The sequence below is a fragment of the Megalobrama amblycephala genome, linkage group LG2 (assembly GCF_018812025.1).
Source record: "Megalobrama amblycephala isolate DHTTF-2021 linkage group LG2, ASM1881202v1, whole genome shotgun sequence".
In the NCBI taxonomy this organism is placed as follows: Eukaryota; Metazoa; Chordata; class Actinopteri; order Cypriniformes; family Xenocyprididae; genus Megalobrama; species Megalobrama amblycephala.
The window spans coordinates 7492048-7517755 of NC_063045.1; the positions used below are offsets into that span (position 1 = coordinate 7492048).

Here is a 25708-nt window from a genome sequence, read left to right on the forward strand (position 1 = left end):
GTTCTTGCCCATCAAGCAGGTTTGGTTGAGCTTTGTTAGCTGATCAATGTTTCTGTCTGAATAAAAGCCTAAATTTAATCTGTTCATCAGATAAAGCTATCATATCTTTTCAGAAAATTGGGACCACTCATTCATATGGATTAGTTTTATGATCTCTTTAGGAACTTTTTGAAACGTCAAAGTGGTAGTTGTTCAACTAACCCTTTAAGGACTTTTTTCCCACCATCAGGTCAAATATCAAGTCTATGGTATGGCAGGTAATGGTACCAATATCAGTTCCATGAGAATGCTTTTGGTACAATTACAAACCGTTCCACACACTGATTTGTCAGCAAGGTGAGCTAATGGTCCTTAAGAAAGGAGAACCACAATGGTATGTTGGCTTTATTTACCCACAACTGGCCACATATGTTCTAATCCTGATTTTGCAGCACCACAGTGAACAAATATACCATAACTGTGCTAATAAGCCTGGATTGGTATGAATGGCACAATTCTGCAGTGGTTAATCTTTGGACGGATGGTGCAAAAGCTCTAAAAATATAGTATCAGTGCAACAGAATAAAAGTGGGAAAAAAAGAGACATTTTTTTTCTTACAATAATGTATATTCTTTTCTTGAATGCTATTTGCAAACTCATCTGAATTGTCTCTAACTGTCCCCTAAACTTGTAAAAACAGCTATTCTAGATCATTTTTCATGTTTTAATGATGTTTAATGTACAATAGAATAAACAGCACTGGATTGAGCTCTGTTGACAACAGACATTTAGTGCTATGTTAGCATAAATTAATGTAAGACAGAATAATTTTAAGATTAATGTTATGAGAATAAAGTTGAATAAATAGAATAAAGAGAAAAAAATTGAAGTTGTACAAAAAACTTTATTGATTCAAATAGAAAAACAGTCCATTTTTTCAGCACCTTTTTTTCCAGAACACAATATAGCTGAAACACGTTAAAAGAAACACATTTGAATCCTGATTTCACAGTACGTCATGTTAAGAACCGTTACAGAACAGCAAAATACGTAAGACCTTTGTTCATCTTCAGAACACAAATTAAGATATATTTTTTTATTCCCCATAGACAGCAATTTAACCACCACTTTCAAGGTCCAGAAAGGTTCTGAAGACATTGTTAAAATAGTCCATGTGACTGCAGTGGTTCAACCTTAATTTTACAAAGCGTCGAGAATACTTTTTGTGCGCAAAAACAAAGAAATTTATTCAAACAACTTTATTCAACAATATCTTCTCTTCTATGTCATTCTCCTACTCAGAGCTTTACTCTTCATCATTTTCACTAGAGCTACCTGGGTCATGCCAAGTAATGAAACAGTTACGGTTCGAAACCAGGCACAAAGGCACATCACAAGTTACACAAACTAGTGGAGTTTTACGGTGACAAACTCTGCATCTCAGTCTTCCGATTGTGCTGTCTCCGCTGATGTACTTGGGCAGGTGGGGGTCTCTAGTTTTAACTCGTTTAGGGGTATTTTCAGGGCCTATTCCTGCAAGCTCTCTAACAAGAGCCTCCCGGAAGGCCTTCTGCGTCAGAGGCTTCTGGTTCTTCATCCTGGCCATCTGCTGGTGCAAAATGAAGGAATTTACTACAGCGATGTCCACAAAGTGGTAAAAAAAGGACCGATACCACTTTCTAGTTTTATGTAGAACTGTGTAATATCCAATAAGCGCATCAGACAGATCCACTCCTCCCATGTGCCTGGAATGAAAAGAAAAAGATTTGTCATTTATAAGGCACAAGCACAAGCTTTACACCACTGATTAAAGTTTACTAACTTGTTGTAGTCCAACACTGCAGCTGGAACCGGGAAATCCTGAAGGGCCCAAACTCCGTCGGCTCCTTTCACGTTCCTCTTTATGGTGTCACCATTAAAGGCTTTATGAAAGGTGGAGCACATCAGCACGTCCCTCTTGTCCTTCCACTCCACAAACAGCAGGTCATCTTCCCTAAACCAGCGAATATTGCCACGAGGAGCATGTTTCTTTGAGTGGCCGATGCGGTTTGCTCGAACAGTGCCACAAGCAAAGATCCTTTTAGCGAGCAAGTCTCTGAAAAGCTTGGGACTGGTGTAAAAGTTGTCAACAAACAGCTTGTAGCCAGTACCCAACAACCTTTCATCTGCCAGAATCATGACAGAATCATAGCTAATGCCTTTACTCTCTTCTGAATTCACCTTTCCCTCATAAATGAAGAAGTCCCACGTGTATCCAGAGAGGGAATCTGCCAGTACAAAGAGTTTGTACCCCCATTTTGTAGGTTTGTTTTTCATGTACTGTTTGAGTCCATGTCTAGCCTTTGATGCCACCATTCTTTCATCAATGGAGATGTTCTGAAAGGGATGGAAAGTGGCTCTGCAGGCATCCCTAATGTCCTGGTACAGCGGTTTGATCCTGCACAGGCGGTCATATTCAGGCGTTCCCTTCTTCTTGTCATTCTCTGCATCCACTTTGGGATCACTAAGATGGAGAACTGAACACATGTGCAAAAATTTCTTACCAGTCATGATTTGTGCAGGAAACGGCAGACTGTAGATATCTGACTTCCTCCAGTAGTCTGTCAGGCTGAAGCATTTCAGCAAACCCATGTAAATCACCAGCGCTATATATTTCTTTAAGTCTTTCACAGAAATGTCCTCGAATGGTTTACTCTTCCCTTCACAACGCATGGCCCCATATGTATTTGTATGTGATACAATTGTCTTTATCACTGATTTTGAAAAGAACAACTCAAAATACTTTAAAGGACTGCATGATGAATTGGAGACCAACTGTGGACCGGGCGTTTGTCTAGGTCTGAAGATTGGCTGAGCCGGCTCAATATCAGGCTCATCAATACTTTTCCACTTGTTTTCTAAGATGGAAAAAGGTAGGGATCTTCTCACACTGCTTTCCCCACCTTTCCCTTTACTACTTTGTGCAGAAGCAGGTGAAGCAGATCTGCAAGACTTTGCTGGAGATGGTGAAACAGAAGATAGACCAGATCTCTTCTTCTTTCGTGGAGTGACCTCTGGATACCAGTCATCATCAGAGACATCATTAGTGGGATCATAATCTGAAAACCTGTTGAATGAGGCAAGAAGAAAAGAACATTACAACATTACTGCAACATTCATTCAAACATTTCATTACTACAGAGCCCCTGAAGGGACATGCTGATGGAATATATATATATAATGGTATGAAAAAATATTTCAATGCTTTTGCATTCTCTTGAAAATGTTTTTCTTTCCCCCCAGAAACTTTGTGTTTACTCACAAAACCTTTGCGCAAAAAAAGTTATGAGTAATGCAAAGTTTCTCGGGGGAACACAAACATGATGCACGTTTCCTGGGAAAGTGCAAATCATTTTGAGAGAGAATGCAAAAGCATTGGCAAATAATTTTTTTTTTCCCCATCTCATATTTTTTTCCCTTCACTATGTCCCTTGGGGGCGCTGTATATTACATTTATGTTGTTTTAATGAGCTAATTTCTAGATTACTATGGATACTTTTTATATGAAAACAGATCACTTCACTTTAGAATGCCTTTATTTACCCCCTGGAGCCATGTGGATTATTTTTTATGATGGATGGATGCACTTTTTTGGGCTTCAAAATCTCACGCCCTTCACTACTATTATGAAGCTTGGAAGAGTCAGAATATATTTTAATATAGCTTCGATTGTGTTTGTCTGAAAGAAAATTATATACACCTAGGATGGCTTGAAGGAGAGTTAATAATGTTATAAATTTCATTTTTGGGTGAACCATCCCTTTAATGGATAAAACAACGAACTTGGTTTTATGACTGCTGTAAATTTTTACCTGCCAAAAGATGGCACTGTTTTGATACTTCGAGACAATCAGAAAAAAAAGCTTCAAAGATTTAAAAAGAGGCTTTATTTCTCCATCCCTATCAATACGTTGAGGCCTTTTTGCAAATGTTTAGCTGTTTTAGAGTGTTTACTCATTTTGAGCCTGGTTTTAAACATTAACTCTAATATCTTTTTGACTAGCCAATCAGATTGCGCTTCGCCCATCCTCCACCCATAAATACATCTGACCAACACACAAGCGCACACCTTTGTTTATCTTTCTTTCTCATTGTCTCAAGAGTACAAAACAGATTAATCCGTTTAAAAGGACGTAATTTTAAAGAAGGCATGGCACCCTCTCATGGTACGGCACAGGGGAAATATGTTTCACGCAAGACAGTAATACTTTAAAATAAATCAAACGAACTGCTCAAGTAACTCATTGTCTGATAAATTTGTGGTGTTGACCTGCAAAAATAACGTCTTATTTTCATTCATAAAACATTAACGATCTTGTGAAAATATGCATTAACTTACTCTTCCAGAACAGTTTCTAGACAATCAAGGGACATATCCTCTACTGCAGAGTCCACACATGAAGCGACGCTCTCTTTATCAGATGAAGAATCCCATTCCCCAGTCTCGTCATGTTCCTCCGAGCTGTCCATAGCGCCATCAACCTTCTCTTTATCGCATGCATCCATCGCTAAATGCAGAGCTGAATACAGTCGCAGATTGTGCAGCAGATCGCTCCAGCAAACGGAGCAAAAAACACCACGCGGAGATTTCTTGCAGATTGCAATGAACCCGATAACCACCGAGAGATCGCTCTTCTATTCGCTGAGGTATCCCGTACCTGGACGTCACTGGGATTGGTCGACCTCATTGGATATTTTGAAAAAAGCGCTTATAATTTACATCCCGAAGGCATATTTTTTTCCAATTCATATGAGGTAATTTTTTAATTAACATGTCCAAAGAAGAATTACTAAATCTGCCAATACCTCTAGCGGGGAAGTCTCCACTATGAAAAAAAAGTATTTAAAATATATCAGTTTATACTTTGTATCTTATAATTGCGTGGTTAAAAATAACTACAGCAATAACAAAATGTAAAACCAAGCTAATGCTGACACTCATGCTGATCCCTGTTCACAAAGTCCAATGATGTATGATCCCAGCAAATGTCTTAGGTGAACATTATATTATTATTAAAAATATTCTGCTTGCTGTCACAACTTTAACCAATTCAGTCATATTAATATCAATATCAATAATCTAAACATAAAATGGCTTATTTTCATGACTGATCATTTTTTTTTTTTTTTTTTTTTTTTTTTGTCATATTATGCACAATAATGTAGTTTGAATGTCTTGAATGTTGTAATACTAATATTAAAGGGTTTGTTCACCCAAAAAAATTAAATTCTGTCATTTATTACTCACCCTCATGTTGTTCTAAACCCGTAAGACTTTCGTTCATCTTCATAACACAAATGAAGATATTTTAATGAAATCTCAATGATTTCTGTACCTCCGTTGATAGCTACGCAACTACCACTTTGACGCTTCAAAAAGTTAATAGAGATTGTAAAACTTATGAATAGAACGATTTAGTCCAAATGTTCTCAATTTAGTCCAAGAGACTCGATCGCTTTATACACTGAACTTTCATGCACATAAACATCAATAAACACACACATCAGTTATGATAAACAGAAGCTCAAGCATGCTTGCTTGATGTGCAAGAACCAATGAGGATCATTCTCATTTCACGCATGAGCACATTTGAGCTTCCACAAGACGGTTTGCTCTTGCACGTCAAGCAGATTCGGGAACGCTTCTGTTTATGTTTGCTGATCAATGTTTATATGTGAATAAAAGTCTAAATTTATTCTGTTCATCATATAAAGCAATCGTATCTTTTCAGAAAATTTGGACTAAACCGCTCAGTTAATATGGATTAAATTTATGATCTCTTTATGAACTTTTTGAAGCATCAAAGTGGTTGTTGTTAAGTAGGGACCGAACTGGCTCAGATTTTATGAAAAGTATTGTGGCAAGGGGGGCGTGGTTCAGCGGAGTCTGCAACGGGAGAGAGAGGGAGAGGACGCGCGGTGATTGAGTGGATTAGGCGCAAATAACAAACACCTGTCTCTTGTTTCAGTAATTGGCGTGGAGAGAGTATTTAACGCCAGGAGAAGCAGGAGCCAGCGAGAGAGAGAAGGACTACTGGCTGTCTTCACGCTCCGTGGATCCCGTCTGTTGTACTAGAGTGAAGTTATTATTTGACTGTCTTGTGCCCGTCAGCACGTCTTTTCTGTTGTATGATTTTTTCTAAATAAAAACAACCAGTAGTCACCAGCCGACCCTGTCCTTTTCCCTCCTTACATACGAACATTGTTACAAGTATCTTCATTCGATTTCCGAAGATGAACGAAAGTCTTATGGTTTTGAAACAACATGAGGGTGAGTAAATGATGAGAGAATTTTCATTTTTGGGTGAACTAACCCTTTAAGCACTTTTTTCCACCATCAGGTCAAATAGCAAGTCAAACAGTATGGCAGGTAATGGTACCAATATCATTTCCATGAGAATGTGTTTTGGTACTATTTTCATAAATGTTGTTTGCAAATTCATCTGAATTGTCCTTAACTGTCCAGTAAACTTGCAAAAACAGCAATTCTAGATAAGTTTTCCTCATGTTTTAGTGATGTTCAATGTTCTATAGAATAAACAGCGTTGGAGTGAGTTTAGTGCTATATTAGCATAAAATAATCTAAGGCTGAGAATAATTTTGAGATTAATGTTAGAAGAATAAAGCAGTAAAATTAGGAAATTAAGTTGTAAAAAAAGCTTTGAGTCAGATAGGTCAAAAACAGTCATATTTAGTGCACTTTTTTCAGAATACAATGTAGCAAAACACATTAAGAGAAACATACATTCAAATCCTGATTTCACAGCACCACAATGAAAACGTAAACCATAATGTTAAGAACTGTTGCTGAACAGCAAAACTGACCGTTCGCAAGACCCGCCTCCTTTATTTACAGTTGTTACATTCGACAAACCATGTCACTCTCATACCACACGTTCTTGTGAAATTAAAATATAACACGGAGCAAAGTGGAAGCTGACAACGCATCGACAGATAAGGAGTAGGTTATTTTTGATATGAAACAAAGTCTTAAATTTTGTAACTTTGAAAGAAATTTAAACAATAAATACTGTTTTGTGGCTCTTTAATGTGTCATGACAGATCACTGTAGTTCAAGCAACAGATCACCTCTTCAGACTAGTTCATTTATAGCATCAAATAAATATTAATGAACATCAGAAGGAATGTTGTTTTAACCACAGAAAGATGTCAGTACGCACAATTTTTCAAGTTCAAGTTCATGATGTTAATCTACTAACTCCCCTGACTGCTTTGTTTGACATAATGGCGGATTCAGCGTTATGATTGGTTAGATCGCCTGTCAATCAAACTCCTGGCAAAGGGTCAATTCAGCAACAGTAAACGTTCAGGGGTCTCATTTATAAAGCATGCGTACGCACAAAACGGGGCTGGAAACGTGCGTACGCCAGTTCCCACACAAAGGTTGTGATCTATAAAAACAAACTTGACAGGAGAATGTGCGCACCTTTAAGCAAACTTTGAGCTGTGCGTACGAACATTTTGGAGACAGAGCAGTTTGGCGACACCGAAGGTGAGCTGAGGGACAGACGGCAGATGGAGGAAAACCACTTTAAATCGTAATTATGAGTCATAATCATAAATACAGTTCATGTTCACAATAACAGTTTAAATAAAAGAATGAGTTTAAACTCGCGTGGAAACATGTTTTCATTTGATAAACATTTACATTAATATTACAATTCACTATTGCCGATAAGCACTGAAATTACATTACGCAGAAGTTAAACAAAAGTGATATGAATTGAGTTAGTAGATGTGCTACTTTCTATCACTTTTCCTGTGACACGCTGTTTTAATGACAGCGAGGAGCGCTGGGAACACAATAATTCCTCTTTAAACTAAACTGCAGATGGTATGACAAAATATTTTAGCGAGAACGATGATCAATGCAACTCTTAACTTCTATATAATGGAAGACACTGCTGGATTCGGTGGTAGAAAGGTCCGTTGTCCAGTTTGAATAGGTCCAATAATGAGGTGTTGATGTCGTGTGAATAAGGATCTTCAAACAATTACCATTTGAAGTATATAATATGAGGAAAAGGGTAAGATTTGCATGTTTTCTTTTTAAAATACTTTGTCAGTGACGCGTCGAGACAGACGATTATACTGCAGTAAATAAGTAGGCCCATCTGTTTCCACTAAAAATAGCCTATAAACTTCCTAAAAGTTATGTTCACCTTATCAGCAAAACTGTATAAATCTGATTTAAATTGTTTAAAACTACTAAAATACTATTTGGCCAGTGGAAATAAATGAATCAGCTCTATTCTAAAACCTTTATCTTAAGTATTTTATACAATTTTGTTTTTATGGATATTTTGATATATTTATTCTAAAACATAAAGAGGATTTTGAATGATCTTTATCAATATAATGTGTGGCACAAATGTCATTTATAGTCCATATCTAATATTTTCCAATGTCTTGTACCTTTGACGGTGTTAACCGTGGTGTCACATGGATGGGAACATGTATGGAAATGATATGCAGATGAGGTTATGCATAGTAAAACTAGGCGTCATAAACTCCATATATGGTGATTTCGGGGAGGAGATGCACGTACGCACAATCTTCCGCTGACTGGGATTTATAAAGGGATTTGGTTTGGTTTTATAAATCTGATTTTTTTGCGCTTTTGCGCGTACGTACACTTTTAGTAGGGATCCTTGGCACAGTTTTATAAATGAGACCCCAGGTGATGCTGAAAAAGCAATAAAGGGTTAGTTCACCCAAAAATGAACTTTGTGATTTATTACTCACCCTCATGTTGTTCCACACCTGTAAGACCTTTGTTCATCTTCAGAACACAATTTAAGATATTTTTGATGAAATCAAAAAGGTCCAGAAAGGTACTAAGGACATTGTTAAAATAGTCCATGTGGATGCAGTGGTTAAACCTTAATTTTATAAAGGGCCAATACTTTTTTGCGTGCAAAAACAAAACAAGCGGCTGAACCACTGCAGTTACACTGACTATTTTAACGATATCTTTAATACCTTTCTAGACCTTGAAAGTGGTGGTTACATTGATGTCTATGGGAATAAAAAAACTGTTGGATTTCATCAAAAATATCTCAATTTATGTTTTGAAGATGAACGAAGGCCGTACAGATGTGGAACGACATGAGGGTGAGTAATTAATTAATGATAGAATATTTATTTTTTGGGCAAACTAACCCTTTAAAGGTCCTGTTCTTGCAACTGCTTACAGTGTTAGTACTCATATACCTACTACTAGAAAATGCTAATTCACATTTGGCAGACACTTTTATCCAAAATGACTTTTTGTAATCCCTAATAACACTTACCTGGCTTAACCACTAATACTGGCCTTGGGCCACCTTAACATTTGCAGCCTTTCTGCACAAAATCTCTGCACTCAGAGCTTTACTCTTCATCATTTTCGCTAGAGCTACCTGGTTCATGCCAAGTAATGAAACAGTTACGGTTTGGAACCAGGCACAAAGGCACATCACAAGCTACACAAACTAGTGGAGTTTTACGATGACAAACTCTGCAGGTCCGCCTTCCAAGTGTGCTGTCTCCTCTGATGTACTTTGGCAGGTGGGAGTTCGTAGGAGGAGTCGGTTTTGCTCGTTCAGGGCCATTTTCAGGGCCTGTTCCTGCAAGCTCTCTAACAAGAGCCTCCCGGAAGGCCTTCTGCGTCAGAGGCTTCTGGTTCTTCATCCTGGCCATCTGCTGGTGCAAAATGAAGGAATTTACTACAGCGATGTCCACAAAGTGGTAAAAAAAGGACCGATACCACTTTCTCGTTTTATGTAGAACTGTGTAATATCCAATAAGCGCATCAGACAGATCCACTCCTCCCATGTGCCTGGAATGAAAAGAAAAGATTTGTCATTTAAAAGGCACAAGCACAAGTTTTACACCACTGATTAAAGTTTACTAACTTGTTGTAGTCCAACACTGCAGCTGGAACTGGGAAATCCTGAATGGCCCAAACTCCATCGGCTCCTTTCACGTTCCTCTTTATGGTTTCACCATTAAAGGCTTTATGAAAGGTGGAGCACATCAGCACGTCCCTCTTGTCCTTCCACTCCACAAACAGCAGGTCATCTTCCCTAAACCAGCGAATATTGCCACGAGGAGCATGTTTCTTTGAGTGGCCGATGCGGTTTGCCCGAACAGTACCACAAGCAAAGATCTTTTTAGCGAGCAAGTCTCTGAAAAGCTTGGGACTGGTGTAAAAGTTGTCAACAAACAGCTTGTAGCCAGTACCCAACAACCTTTCATCTGTCAGAATCATGACAGAATCATAGCTAATGCCTTTACTCTCTTCTGAATTCACCTTTCCCTCATAAATGAAGAAGTCCCACGTGTATCCACAGAGGGAATCTGCCAGTACAAAGAGTTTGTACCCCCATTTTGTAGGTTTGTTTTTCATGTACTGTTTGAGTCCATGTCTAGCCTTTGATGCCACCATTCTTTCATCAATGGAGATGTTCTGAAAGGGGTGGAAAGTGGCTCTGCAGGCATCCCTAATGTCCTGGTACAGCGGTTTGATCCTGCACAGGCGGTCATATTCAGGCGTTCCCTTCTTCTTGTCATTCTCTGCATCCACTTTGGGATCACTAAGATGGAGAGCTGCACATATGCGAAAAAATTTTCTACTAGACATGATTTGTGCAGGAAATGGCAGACTGTAGATATATGACTTCCTCCAGTAGTCTGACAGCTTGAAGCATTTCAGCAAACCCATGTAAATCACCAGCGCTATATATTTCTTGAAGTCTTTCACAGAAATGTCCTCCCATGGTTTATTCTTCCCTTCAAAACGCATGGCCCCATATGTATTTGTGTGTGATAAAATTGTCTTTATCACTGATTTTGAAAAGAACAACTCAAAATACTGTAGAGGACTGCATGAAGCATTGGAGACCAACTGTGGACCGGGCGTTTGTCTAGGTCTGAAGATTGGCTGAGCCGGCTCAATATCAGGCTCATCTGCACTTTTCCACTTGTTTTCTAAGATGGAAAAAGGCAGGGATCTACTCACACTGCTTTTCCTACCTTTCCCTTTACTACTTTGTGCAGAAGCAGGTGAAGCAGATCTGCAAGACTTTGCTGGAGATGGTGAAACAGAAGACAGACCAGATCTCTTCTTCTTTCGTGGAGTGACCTCTGGATACCAGTCATCATCAGAGACATCATTAGTGGGATCATAATCTGAAAACCTGTTGAATGAGGCAAGAAGAAAAGAAAAAAAAAAACATTACAACATTCATTCAAACATTTCATTACTACAGAGCCCCTAAAGGGACATGGTGATGGAAAATATATGAGATGGTAGGAAAAAATATTTCAATGCTTTTGCATTCTCTTGAAAATGTTTTGCGTTCCCCCGAGAAACTTTGCATTTACTCACAAAATCTTTGCGTTCCCTCGCAAAAAAGTTTTATGAGGGAATGCAAAGTTTCTTGGTGGAATGCTAACATGTTGCACATTTCCCAGGAAAGCACAAATCATTTGAGAGAGAATGCAAAAATTTCTAACCCATCTCTTATTTTTTTTTCCCTTCACTATGTCCCTTTGGGGGCGCCATATATTACATTTATGTTGTTTTAATGGACTCATTTATAGATTACTAGATTAATATGGATACTTTTCTGACGAAAACAGATCACTTCACTTCAGAAAGCCTTTATTTACCCCCTGGAGCCATGTGGATTATTTTTTATGATGGATGGATGCACTTTTTTGGGCTTCAAAATCTCACGCCCCTTCACTACTATTATCAAGCTTGGAAGAGACAGGATATATTTTAATATAGCTCCGATTATGTTCGTCCAAAAGAAGATTATATACACCAAGGATGGCTTGAGGGTGAGTTAATAATGTTATAAATTTCATTTTTGGGTGAACTATCCCTAATGGATAAAACAACGAACTCGGTTTTATGACTGCTGTAAATTTGACCTGCCAAAACATGGTAGTTTTGATACTTCGAAACAATCAGAAAAAAGCTTCAAAGATTTAATAATAGGCTTTATTTCTCCATCCCTACTCAATACTTTGAGGCCTTTTGCAAATGTTTAGCTGTTTTAGAGTGTTTACTCATTTTGAGCCTGGTTTTAAACATTAAATCTATAATGCCATTTTAACTAAACTAGCCAATCAGATTGCGCTTCACCCATCCCCCACCCATAAACACATCTGACCAACACACAAGCGCACACCTTTGTTTATCTTGCTTTCTCATTGTCTTAAGTGTACAAAACAGATAATCAGTTTAAAAATGACGTAATTTTAAACAAGGCATGGCACCCTCTCATGGTACGCACAGGGGAAATATGTTGCACGCAAAACAGTAATACTTTAAAATAAATCAACTGAACTGCTCAAATAACTCATTCATTGATAAATTTGTTGTGTTGACCTGCAAAATTAAGGGCTTATTTTCGTAAAACATTAACGAGCTTGTGAAAATATGCATTAACTTACTCTTCCAGAACGGTTTCTAGAGAATCGAGGGACATATCCTCTACTGCAGAGTCCTCACATGAAGCGACACTCTCTTTATCAGATGAAGAATCCCATTCCCCAGTCTCGTCATGTTCCTCCGAGCTGTCCATAACGCCATCAACCTTCTCTTTATCGCATGCATCCATCGCTAGATGCAGAGCTGAATACAGTCGCAGATTGAGCAACAGATCGCTCCAGTAAACGGAGCAAAAAACACCATGCGGAGATTTCTCGCAGAATGCAACGAACCCGTTAACCACCGAGAGATCGCTCTTCTATTCGCTAAGGAATCCCGTACCTGGACGTCACTTGGATTGGTCGACCTGATTGGATATTTTGAAAGAAGCGCTTGTATTTTATATCTCGAAGGCATGTTTTTTTTTCTTTTTTTCCGATTCATATGAGGTCATTTTTGAATGAACATGTCCATAGAAGAATAGCTAAATCAGCAAATACCTCTAGGGGGGAAAGTATTTTTTAATGTTATAGGCTAATGTTTAATTATTTGCTGTGTATATATAATATTTTTTCCCCTACATTTTTCTTCTGTAGTTGAGACTGCTGAAATTGCTGTCCCACCTTTATCTAATTCAATCATGAAAAAAGAATCATTAAAAAAAAGATTATTTTCATGACTGATCATTTTCGACTTACCGGTACTACCAATATTTTCAAGCAAATTATACCTAATTAAATATCCAAAAAATTATTATTAGGTGCCATATCAGAATCAACATATTTAATGACATGCAACAATTTACAGACTCACTCAAATATCACTCAAATCAGACACCAATATAATTTCAAATGAGAGAACATTTTGGTACAATTACAAAACGTTCCACACACATATTTTCCAGCAAAGGTAGCTAATAGCACTCAAGACAGGAGAACCACAATGGTCGATTGGCTTTATTCACACAATTGTCCACATATGTTATAATCCTGACTTTGCAGGACCACAAAGAAAGCATAACTGTGTCAATAAGCCTGGATCAGTAGTAAATGTCACAATTCTGCAGTGGTAAATCTTTGGATGGATGGTGCAAAAGCCCAAAAAATATAGGTTCAGTGCAACAGAATAAAACTGGGAGAAAAAGAAAGTGTTCGTTTTCATTTACATCTACTTGCAAAGCGAAAACTCATAAACCTACTACTAAAAGTTTAATTTTCTTTTCTATGATGCTTCCTGTTTATCAGTATTCATAAGCCTCAAATGCCATTAGTCATTGTCAACGGCTTGCTAGATTCATGTTGCATTTCTTTGAATTTCTGGGGTTTGATAATGCTCTTAACTTTTTTGTTTTGGTCGGCAGTTTAAACTTGTTCACAAATTAACTGCACTTTAAGTTTTACTCTGTTCAGACTCACTACAGAGACCTGATTGATGCCATCTTCTGTAACAGTCACGCTTCGGCATGAAGCACAAATGCACCCCACAAGTTTCACACAGGACTGGAGTTTTATTGGGACACATTTTGCATTTCCGTCTTCCGTATGTGCTGTGTCCTTTGATGTACTTGGGCAGGTGGGAGTTTGTAGAAGGAATCGGTTTTTCTCGTTCAGAGGCATATTCAGGGCCTCTTCCTGCAAGCTCTCTGACAAGAGCCTCCCGGAAGGCCTTCTGCGTCAGAGGCTTCTGGTTCTTCATCTTGGCCATCTGCTGGTGCAAAATGAAGGCGTTTACTACAGCGATGTCCACAAAGTGGTAAAAAAAGGACCGATACCATCTTTTAGTTTTATGTAGAACTGTGTAATATCCAATAAGCGCATCAGACAGATCCACTCCTCCCATGTGCCTGGAATGAAAAGAATAAGATTTGTCATTTAAAAAGGTACAAGCACAAACTTTACACCACTGATTAAAGTTTACTAACTTGTTGTAGTCCAACACTGCAGCTGGAACTGGGAAATCCTGAATGGCCCAAACTCCATCGGCTCCTTTCACGTTCCTCTTTATGGTGTCACCATTAAAGGCTTTATGAAAGGTGGAGCACATCAGCACGTCCCTCTTGTCCTTCCACTCAACAAACAGCAGGTCATCTTCCCTAAACCAGCGAATATTGCCACGAGGAGCATGTTTCTTTGAGTGGCCGATGCGGTTTGCCCGAACAGTGCCACAAGCAAAGATCCTTTTAGCCAGCAAGTCTCTGAAAAGCTTGGGACTGGTATAAAAGTTGTCAACAAACAGCTTGTAGCCAGTACCCAACAACCTTTCATCTGCCAGAATCATGACAGAATCATAGCTAATGCCTTTGCTCTCTTCTGAATTCACCTTTCCCTCATAAATGAAGAAGTCCCACGTATATCCACAGAGGGAATCTGCCAGTACAAAGAGTTTGTACCCCCATTTTGTAGGTTTGTTTTTCATGTACTTTTTGAGTCCATGTCTAGCCTTTGATGCCACCATTCTTTCATCAATGGAGATGTTCTGAAAGGGATGGAAAGTGGCTCTGCAGGCATCCCTAATGTCCTGGTACAGCGGTTTGATCCTGCACAGGCGGTCATATTCAGGCATTCCCTTCTTCTTGTCATTCTCTGCATCCACTTTGGGATCACTAAGATGGAGAGCTGAACATATGCGAAAAAATTTCCTACTAGACATGATTTGTGCAGGAAACGGCAGACTGTAGATATCTGACTTCCTCCAGTAGTCTGTCAGTTTGAAGCATTTCAGCACACCCATGTAAATCACCAGTGCTATATATTTCTTCAAGTCCTTCACAGAAATGTCCTCCCATGGTTTATTCTTCCCTTCAAAACGCATGGCCCCATATGTATTTGTATGTGATACAATTGTCTTCATCACTGATTTTGAAAAGAACAACTCAAAATACTGTAAAGGACTGCATGAAGCATTGGAGACCAACTGTGGACCGGGCGTTTCTCTAGGTCTGAAGATTGGCTGAGTCGGCTCAATATCAGGCTCATCCATACTTTTCCACTTGTTTTCTGAAATGGAAAAGGGTAGGGATCTTCTCACACTGCTTTTCCTACCTTTCCCTTTACTACTTTGTACAGAAGCAGGTGAAGCAGATCTGCAAGACTTTGCTGGAGATGGTGAAACAGAAGACAGACCAGATCTCTTCTTCTTTCGTGGAGTGACCTCTGGATACCAGTCATCATCAGAGACATCATTAGTGGGATCATAATCTGAAAACCTGTTGCATGAGTCAAGAAGAAAAAACAGCATTAGTGGTGCACATGCAGGCAGATGTGCCACATTTAGAAATGACAAGTGACCAAATAAAATGTTTTTTATAACCTATATTGCAAAAAAAAATTCTATTATAATATATAACATTCCATTATGCTACAGTGAGCACAGCTCTAATAAAAACCCCTAAATACAAAATAAACAGCTGTAATATAGTTACAGACATGTTTATGCACATACTTAAAATGATTATCTGTTCAACAAACGTAAAACATCTGTATTTCCTACAGTTACTAATACACTAACAGCACAGGTAAATATCATGCTGTTTATGCAAAAAAAAAAAAAAAAGTACTGCATTAGAATGTCTAGTCATTAGACGCATTATTAAAAATACATTGATCCTTCTTCCTTCAATAATTCAGGCATATCCCGTCCATCACTGGTTTGGAATAATAACCATAAATATAGTTGGCCACCAAAGAGTTAAATGTTCATAATCTGCCCTCAAGCCATTATTTAGCTCCAACCAAATTATTAGAATTTTGCCTAAAACGTGATACAGTATACATATTTAAAAATATGCACTTTCTGTATATAAAACACCATGTTAAAATGTGTGCAAACTTACTGGTCCAACACTTGATCCAGATCATCCAGGAACTCTTCTGAGGACTCCACGCTGGAATCATCACTCTCTTCAGATAATTCTCCCAATTCAACAGTCTCGTCGTGTTTCTCGTTGATATCGGACGATTCCACCTTCACAACTGTATCGTCGTGTTCCTCCTTGACACCGTTTATACACTCGTCCTTAACGGTTACATCCATTTTCATTAACGTTAGCTCTCACAGCAAAACGCAATTCAGCAGCAGGCTGCAGAAAAATAAATCTCGTGCAGAAAAAGAAGGTTGCACTGACTGAGAGTTACCGCACTCTCATTGACTACTTTTCCTGTCTGTCTTAATATGCTGGTAGCCTGACGTGGTCATACTCAATTCTAGTTCGAATATGAGTCTGATACTGCTCCATTGGGCTTTGATTATGGGGGCGTATTTCAACCGATCCAGGAAAGACCTCAATTGGATAGACCAATCAGAGCTACAGAGTAAGTGACGTATGTTGAGCGACGCATAGTTGTCAACAGAACTCTTCTTAGCGACCATCGGGGCCAGCTGATAAATCAAACTTTTGCCGAATCCCGTAGGAAGGACGGCAAAGACATCTTTCCCATCGACAAATGCCTTGATCGCGGTCCTCTGTTCCTCTTTTAAAATTAATGCGCTGTCGATATCTTCTATAACAGACGCAATGGCGGAATCTACACATCTCAGTTCTTCAACAGCCATCATTGTTGTAAACTAATTGACCTTTCGCAAAGACTCGCCCCACTTAGTTACTGTTGCTTTGTCCGACAAGCCGTGGCGCTGTCACGCCACACAGAGTAGAAAATACATCGCGGAGCAAAGAGGAAACTGACAACACATCGACAGACGAGACAGAGCAGGTTACTTATGATATTAAACAAAGTCCCAGCTTTCAAACTGTGTAGTTATTAAAAAAATTCAAACAATAAAAACCGTTTTGTGGCTCTTTAATGGGTTGTGACCATGATCGTGACAGATTGCTGTAGCGCCTCAGCTCAAGAGGCTCGTTAACCGATCATCTCTTCCTACTAGTCCATTTATAGCATCAAATAAACATGAATGAACATGAGAATGAATGTTGTTTCAAACGCAGAAAGACGTCAATATGCACAATTTTTCAAGTTTAACTCCACCGAGGTTAATCTTCTAACTCCTGACTGCTTTGTCGGACAAAATGGCGGATGCGGCGTTCTGATTGGTTAGATCGCTTGTCAATCAAACTCCCCAAGCGCTCTTTGATGACGTGGCTGATTACGTTTCTGGTGATAATCTGTCAATCATCGCCCTGACAATGTGATTGGTCCGAACAGTTTCTGTTCGGGCATAATTACTCCTCTACGGATCGAGTCCAGACCGAACTCCCCGACCTCAAAATGTTGTGGGCGGGGCTAAGTTCGGCTGGCATCCAGGCTAATATGCTGGTGTATCACTGGCCAAACGGCAGACAGCGGGAACGTAAAAAGAAAACCGTGTCCCTCCCCTAGATGCAACACAGGTTATTCTATAGTCATTATAATTAGCCAAATTTAATTTAAAAACAAGTCAGTGGGCAGTCCTCGCACTGCCGTCCAAAGAGATAGTGGCAGCTGGGAGCATCGATCTAACAATAATGGTATTAAGGTGGAATTCATTTAAATCTAAGCGGCAGGCGCACTTTATAGCGATAAGCAGCGCTGTATGCGTTCAAGTCATTTTAAAAAGATCGTACGAGATGAACGCAACCACAAAGTACGATTGGGAAGCTCGGGATTTTTTAAAATACCTATGTTTACAAGTTTCGGGGTGTGTCAGTGAGAAACGTGGCTGAATACCACCATATTTATTTGTACTTAGCAGTGATTTTGTCAGGCAGGCCTTTTTATTATTTTTTTTTATTTAAAAAAAAAAAAAAAAAAGGCTAATACTGCTCAAAATATAATGGCATTGTATTAAAACAATATATGCATGTAACGATAGCTAACGTTTGTGGCTTCATAAGTTAAAAACATTAAAAAGCAAAACACATCTGATGCACATTCTTTGTTCTTCATTTTCTGGAAGTCGAGTTTAAAACATTGCTGTATCTCGGTGTAGTTAACATTAAAATATGGTACACGAAAAAGTCTTACACGACACAATGTCAGTTATGCTTTCTTCCTAAATTGAATACAGCAGTCTGGCAGAAGCTAGATATTTTACTTTATAACTTTTTTAACATGGATATTTTTCATAAACAAAGGCATCGCTTCGCTTTATTAGGGCTTTATAACTCCCCAGAGCCGTGTGGAGTACGTTTTACTATGGATGATTGCACTTTCTTGAGCTTTGTTGGACCCGTTCACTACCATTAAAAAGCTTGCGTCAGAATATTTATTAATATAACTCTGATCTGAAAGAAGAAAGTCATATACACTTAGGATTGCTTGAGGGTGAGTAAAGCTTAGGGCAATTTTAATTTTAGAGTGAACTAATCCTTTAAATATCCATGCCAAAACAATGTGGAGAGCAAAACATCTATCAACACATTAAAATATACCAAGCAAAAAGCTTACCAGTACGACTTACCAGTAGGTGGAGTGCTCAACATGTCAAATACGACTGAGGAATAGCAGGGTTTTGTTTGAATAGAAAAACGTTGTTGTTTTACATAATATGATCAGCACAAAAAGGCAACAGTTATTAATTGCAGCATTACCAAATGTCTTTCTATAAAAAGAAAATGTGTATTTTGGGTGGAATTTCTTAGCAAAATAAAACAAAATGCAATAGCATCTGATAACAGAAGCACATGTATGCAGCTAAACATTATGACCATTTACAACATTTAAAGCTCTATAACAACATTGTTTTTAACAATGAGATTTAAATATCTATGTGTCAAAACAATTAGGAGAGCAAAACATGTATAACATTTTTTTTTTTTAATTTACATGGACAACAAAGCAGGCAACAAAAAAGTGTCTTACCAGTAGGTGGGGCTCTCAACATGTTTTTGTTTAACTAGATGACTGCTGTAGGGACGAATAGCATGGTTTTGCTTGCATAGACATACATTGCTTTTTCTATTTGAAATGCACAAAAAAGGTTGATTTTACTTTGAGCTCTATCTTAACATGTTTAAGCAATGTTGTTTTCTTAATATTTGTCATCTTTCTGAAAGTGATGCACACAAGTTCATGATTACTAGATAATGAGACCCTAAAATATAAAATAATTTTAACAGAATGCATGCATGCAATACATGATTTTATGACTGCTTTTTTTTTTTTTTGGAAAATGTGTTTACTGCAGGACATGCTAGTTAGTTAGTTTGGGAAAGTTGTTGACATGGGCCACATTAAACATTTAGATGCTACATGAGCATGGTGAAACAGTAAGAAAGAGAGACTGAGAGAGCAAGCGTGTTCACTGCTGATCCGGGAGCTCAGATAAAGCCGACAGTGTGTGCGTGTGTCCAATCTGAAACAGGTTTTCCCACAATAGGAACTCTCCACCCCATCCTGGTTGGACTTTAAAAGCCCAGCCTCTCCACAGAGAGACACCCGTTGCTCTCAGGTCTGCTCACCTGTTCTCATCTGAAACATCTGCTATTGCATTTCAGTTTCTCTCGTTACTATCCAACTATGAGTCTGAGAAACAAACGCATCAGTTCCAGCAGCTCCATGAGGAGCAGCGGGAAGATGGGAGGTTTTGGCTACAGCAGTCTCAGTGGGGTCTCCCTGGGCGCATCTGCTCCAAGCTTCAGCACCAGCTCGGCCTATTTGGGGCCTCCTATCACCAGCGTCTCCGTCAACAAGAGCCTGCTGGCGCCCCTCAACCTGGAGATCGACCCCAACATCCAGATGGTGCGCACTAAGGAGAAGGAGCAGATCAAGTCGCTGAACAACCGCTTTGCCACCTTCATTGATAAGGTAAAGTTCTTGTTCCAATAGAACGGTATAGTTTCAGTCAAAAGGTAGAGGTTAAAATGAGTGTTGATGGTGATGATATAGTCTTTATACGATAACCATCTCTTGCAGCATAAACCTCCAAGCGAAAGGTGATTTGGTAGACTCGCATGAAAATGATAGTTCTGTAGCGTGACCCATTTCTCTGAAGCCTGAAACCTGATAAAAAGCAGGTCATATTTGACCAAGCCACTGAAGACAGCACTATCCCAGAGAGTATGAAGGAAGCTTTTGTGTGCCGGAGGACAATGCAACCAAATCCCAGGAGCCTGCCGGACTGAAATCGACACTTCAATCGCACTGCAGTACAACCAAGTCACTGTTGTGGGTCGGGGCAGGGCTGGGTCCTCCAACACGGGTCCCAGGTCGGCTTTTAAAGTGCTCGAAATTAAGGATTTAAGCAGAACCCATCTAGGTCAGTCACTACTCTCCGGAGTGTTACAGTTCAGCTAATGGGGAGTCATATTGCTCTGTTAATGAGTCCATCCTGGCAGGGTGGGCATCAGTTAAAGCTGACAAGCTTTCAGGATGTTCAGTGAACTGAAGAACTTTCAAAGAAGAGCTCTTAAAATGCTGAAATTCCACAGAAGTGGACCCTTTCTTCCCTGTTCTCGCAGAAACATGACAAGAAAAACTTGTAGGTAACATTTCCAGTCCTACACTTTAATTGACCTACCTCATGTTCCTCAAGATTTACATTTAGGGTGAACCACATCTACATTTACTTCACAAGCACAATGATATTATAAATGCCAGTATGTGCTGCATTATTTTGCATAAGGTTTACTAAAACTTTGAATACAGAGATACCGCATCCATACTGGACCCAGTAATTCAACATCAAATGTAAATATTTTTTTAGACTTAAAGTTTTTATTGTACCTCTACAGGTGCGCTTCTTGGAGCAGCAGAACAAGATGCTGGAGACCAAGTGGGAGCTGCTGCATAACCAGACCCCAGGCCGGTCCAACGTCGAGCCCATGTTTGAGGCTTACATGGCCAACCTGCGCAGACAGATGGACGTGGTCAACAATGACAGAACCAAGCTAGACGGAGAGCTGAGGAACATGCAGGGTCTGGTGGAGGACTTCAAACACAAGTAAAGTGTTTAGATTTATGTTAACTGACCTTTGATGAGAGCTTCTCTTGAATTTCTTGAATTTGAGAAACTGAATATGGAGCCCAATCTGATCTGACACAGCTCATTATCCATCATCAAAAACAACACTGTATTTACAATAAACTTGCTGAAAATATCTTTAACACTTTCTTAAACTCAATCTTTGTCTTCACTCATAGACATTAGAAACTTAAATATCGACTTTGTATTTTCTTTTGACTCAGATATGAAGATGAGATCAACAAAAGGAACAACCTGGAGAATGACTTTGTGATTCTGAAAAAGGTTTGTTTCCCATATAACTTTTGATGTCAGAAGTCAAACACAAACCAAGAAGTATGACTTCATTGTGATGTGGGGTTAGGGCAGGTTACCAGGTAAAAAGCTGTACTTTTAGAACCAGGGAAAGTTAAACTTTCACAACACGTTCAATAAAAGCAGCCCAGGAGAGGGAACAATGCGATGTTTGGGAGGGGTAAACAGCTCTGAGCTGCTAGAGTGAAGACTGGAGAGATCAAATCACCACTGACAAAAGCCTGGGTGGGGATGCGGCATTATTTATACACTAGAGGAGATCTGTTTTCACTGGCCTACAGAGAGTAGCAAGAAGTCAAAGTTGCAGACTAAATATCTACAAGATGTAGCTCTATTGAATATCGATGTGAGCATTCAATGCCTAAGGAAGACATACAAGTTATTCAAGGTTGCAACTGAGAAGAGGAAAAACTGTACTGTGTCCCCCAGGATGTAGACTCTGCGTATCTGGTGAAAGCTGATTTGGAAGATAAAGTTGGTGCCCTGACTGATGAGATCAACTTCCTGAGGACCATCTATGATGAGGTGACACACACACACACATAAATATACATACCAAACTATTCGCACCTAGGGGCCGTATACACAGAACACATTTTTCCATTCCACTGTGCTACTTTTCCATTATTTTTCAATGTAACACGTGCTAGACAGATGGTTTTAATTCCAGGATTCCTGTTCTTTCCAACAACAAAGCACTTGAATGCGACGAGCTCATAATCACAACTTCAGAAGTGGGAAGTAGGAAATTTCCGATAGCTTGTGAAGGCAGCATTAGTTACATTTTATTATTGCGTTCAGACAAAATAAAACAAAATGTTTTCAAAGATTATAAACACTAATGAAGGAAAAATAGAAGTATAAAACAAACAAAAAAATTATAATGGCATTAATTATAAACAACATTTATTATAAAAACGCCAAGCTAATTTGTGAAACAAGTGTGGGTAATGCGCTGTACAAATAACATCCTTCATTCAGTACTAATCCAAATGTGTGAGCCATGTTTACCATGCTTGACGTATATAAGTCTCTTTAGAATAGTAAGCAGCAGCCTGTTTCAGATTATAAAAAACCTGATGGAAAATGCAATACATACTAAGCAAAATAAAAGTATTTTAATGTTTTATCTTTATATCTTGAACTACATATTGTGATATAAGGAATTGCTGGTCAAAGCAAATTAAATACCTTGGCCAATTTGGCCTACAAGAAATATACAGTTTACATACACACCTTCCAAAGTAGTTTCCACAGAGCTAAAACTCCCTCAAACATACAAAAACTTGCCTTGTCTCTCTGGATCAGGAACTGCGTGAGCTGCAGGCCAGCATTAAAGACACGTCCGTCATCGTGCAGATGGACAACTCGCGAAACCTCAACATGGATCATATTGTGGCCGAAGTCAAGGCTCAATACGAGGAGATCGCAGCCAAGAGCCGTGAAGAGGCTGAATCCTGGTACAAATCCAAGGTAGACACAAAATGCAAACTTCTTCCCTTGATAAATGCATTAGCCTCCAAGAGATTTGTCTCGTCAAAGTCGACAAGAAGTATTTTCAACTTGTTTTTTCGTTTAAAAAAAAAGTAAACTCAATGACATAAAATGTAGGACGGGATTGAGTTTATACATTTGGAATGGATTGGTTTGGGAAAGTCATTTCAGAGGCAAGTGATGAAGGATTTTTCAGAATTTCCTCCCATTGGAATGAGGAATCGTTCACAATGTGACCAGGAAGATGGATTAAGAAAGTAAACTTTTCATGTTGACCCTAGGTGTTTTTCTTCATAGAGCTTCATAAACATCTAGGAGTAAAATTTGTTTAGATAAAACATCTTTCATTAGGGTACAGGACTACAGTAATTTGTGTACTGATCCGTTTTTCCTTCTCGTTCTGGTCAGTTTGATCAGATGTCCTCTCAGGCCAGTCAGTACAACGATGAACTGCGAAACACTAAAGGAGAGATTGCAGATATCAACCGCATGATCAGCCGTCTGCAGAGCGAGATCGAGGTTATTAAATCGCAGGTGGGAAATGTGCTACATTAACCTTTTCTTTAACCAAAACACATGGTGGTCATTAACTCGCGAGGCAACAATCATTTTAGCGTGCGAACCTGGAGAACCAGATAGCGGAGGCCGAGGATCGTGGCGAGATGACTGTGAAGGATGCCAAAGGTCGTATTAAGGACTTGGAGGAGGCGCTACAGAGAGCAAAGCAGGACATGGCCCGCCAGCTCCGCGAGTACCAGGAGCTCATGAATGTCAAGTTGGCGCTGGACATCGAGATTGCCACCTACAGGAAGCTTCTGGAAGGCGAAGAGGACAGGTAATGTGTAGAGTCCTATTTTAGCACATTGTATTCTACCTAAGAAGGGTGGAACTGAAGTGTTTACATTAATAAATATTGACTATCTCATTTTTACCTCTCACAGAATTGGGCAGCAGCCCATTGTGAACATCCAGGCTGTTCCCAACTACAGTAAGTCTAAATGGACAAGTGTGACATAATTCATTACAACAATGGCAATGGTAGACACACAAAACATTTGACTTCTACAAAAGTCCCCTCAATAGTGTTTGCCAGCCCATTTCTGTATGAAACACCCAATTTATGGCATCCAATCAATTGTCTAGGAAGAAAATCAAGCCTTTCTCAGATTTTGAAAGATGATATTCAACACCGTATTACAAAAGTAAAACAATCTGAAAGCTGAACAGTATTATTTTTGTTTCACAGGTTCCAAAGGGATGAATGGTGTACAGCAGAACAGCTCTCCATCACCTAAAATCCTGATCAAGACTACTGAAACCAGAAACAGCACCAGATTTAGCACTCACTGAAGTGTTAACCATAATCAAAAATGCTATTCTATACCTATGACAGTTAACCTTTAATATAGAAGTAGTTTTCTTTTGTCTTTCTGTGAATCAATGGGAGGCTTCTGCAATGATTTATTCTGAAATAAAGATCTTGTGCCCGATTCAAATACTATATATAAACATATATTCAATATAAATATAAAAAAATTAAATGACTATATAATAAGAAATTCTGGAATTACTTAATAAAGTTTTATTATTCAGTGAGATAAAACCTGTAAATGTGGTCCATTTCTCTTGAACAAATAAATCATAATCATGTGCAGTGAGAACAAAGCCTTAAAAGACCTAAAATAAAATCAACCAACAAACCATACAGAAAAATATACACTTACCTTCCTGAACAAGAAAGAAAGGAGAAGGTCTGAAAAATAACACCAAATATTCTCCACGGAGCAATATAAGTATTTCTTCCTGTAAAACCTGTTCAAATGTAACAAATCAATTTGTAATTTGGCTACAGGCAAATACACACAGGACAGGCAATGTGAACTCTGTGACTGTAAAACGATATGAATCGTCTTTCACATACCCTGATCCTAATAAAGCTTGAGGCTTCAGAAAGAGACATATTTCCTAACAACATCATTGGGAATAAGTTGTGTTTTGAGTAACATATAACAGAAATAAAGCCAGCTCAGACTCTCAGTTCGTTATAATCCCAACGATTAGAGTAATTTTAGAGGAAGAAAGGAGCTGTCTTCATCACATTATGGTCAATGAGGGTTTAATGTAATCTCCGATCAGACAAAATCCAAATTTTCTCAAAATTACATCCTGAAAAGCTTCTGGTGATGAAAAGCGTCAGGGTTGGAGACAGGCACAATGACCACTAAAGAGGAATGCCATGAAGGCCATACACCTGATCTTACCCAAATTGCTCCAAATAGTTGACATTTAAACAGTGGATTACCTCCACAGCTCTTACTAGCTGGCCTCCATTACACTATACTTCACTAAATTCTGTCAGCTGCATTATTTCTTACCGCGAAGATCCACAATTTTGCAGTTATCTCTAGAGTTTCCTCTCCGTTAGTCATCCAGAACTTCTCAGTGTCACGTAGCCTACTTGTGTTACTTTCACTTGCTTTGTTAAGATTAAAGTGTCCATCCTAATAAAACTATATATAAGAAGAATGCGAACAGCCACT

General features: G+C 38.9%; 4 protein-coding genes across 4 annotated transcripts; 1 reads left to right on the forward strand and 3 right to left on the reverse strand.

The window, feature by feature from the left end:
- Positions 1–864: 864 nt before the first annotated feature.
- On the reverse strand, positions 865–6257 carry LOC125263374 (piggyBac transposable element-derived protein 4-like). The gene is made up of 3 exons (XM_048182389.1): positions 4359–6257; positions 1803–3086; positions 865–1725 (listed from the first exon to the last, which is right to left on the reverse strand). The coding sequence occupies exons 1-3, from the start codon at positions 4523–4525 to the stop codon at positions 1287–1289; spliced, it is 1890 nt and encodes a 629-aa protein (XP_048038346.1). The 5' UTR covers positions 4526–6257; the 3' UTR covers positions 865–1286.
- A 2578-nt stretch (positions 6258–8835) lies between these two features.
- LOC125263372 (piggyBac transposable element-derived protein 4-like) lies at positions 8836–12798 on the reverse strand. The gene is made up of 3 exons (XM_048182386.1): positions 12488–12798; positions 9937–11220; positions 8836–9860 (listed from the first exon to the last, which is right to left on the reverse strand). Exons 1-3 carry the CDS (start codon positions 12652–12654, stop codon positions 9413–9415), a joined length of 1899 nt encoding a protein of 632 aa, XP_048038343.1. The 5' UTR covers positions 12655–12798; the 3' UTR covers positions 8836–9412.
- Positions 12799–13257: 459 nt separating this feature from the next.
- Positions 13258–16722, reverse strand: LOC125263371 (piggyBac transposable element-derived protein 4-like). Its single transcript, XM_048182385.1, has 3 exons — positions 16297–16722; positions 14386–15669; positions 13258–14307 (listed from the first exon to the last, which is right to left on the reverse strand). Exons 1-3 carry the CDS (start codon positions 16500–16502, stop codon positions 13854–13856), a joined length of 1944 nt encoding a protein of 647 aa, XP_048038342.1. The 5' UTR covers positions 16503–16722; the 3' UTR covers positions 13258–13853.
- A 1509-nt stretch (positions 16723–18231) lies between these two features.
- On the forward strand, positions 18232–24881 carry si:dkey-222f2.1 (keratin, type II cytoskeletal 8). The gene is made up of 9 exons (XM_048182390.1): positions 18232–20203; positions 21130–21338; positions 21584–21644; positions 22104–22199; positions 22983–23147; positions 23577–23702; positions 23783–24003; positions 24110–24156; positions 24415–24881. The coding sequence occupies exons 1-9, from the start codon at positions 19916–19918 to the stop codon at positions 24516–24518; spliced, it is 1317 nt and encodes a 438-aa protein (XP_048038347.1). The 5' UTR covers positions 18232–19915; the 3' UTR covers positions 24519–24881.
- The last annotated feature ends 827 nt before the right edge of the window (positions 24882–25708 follow it).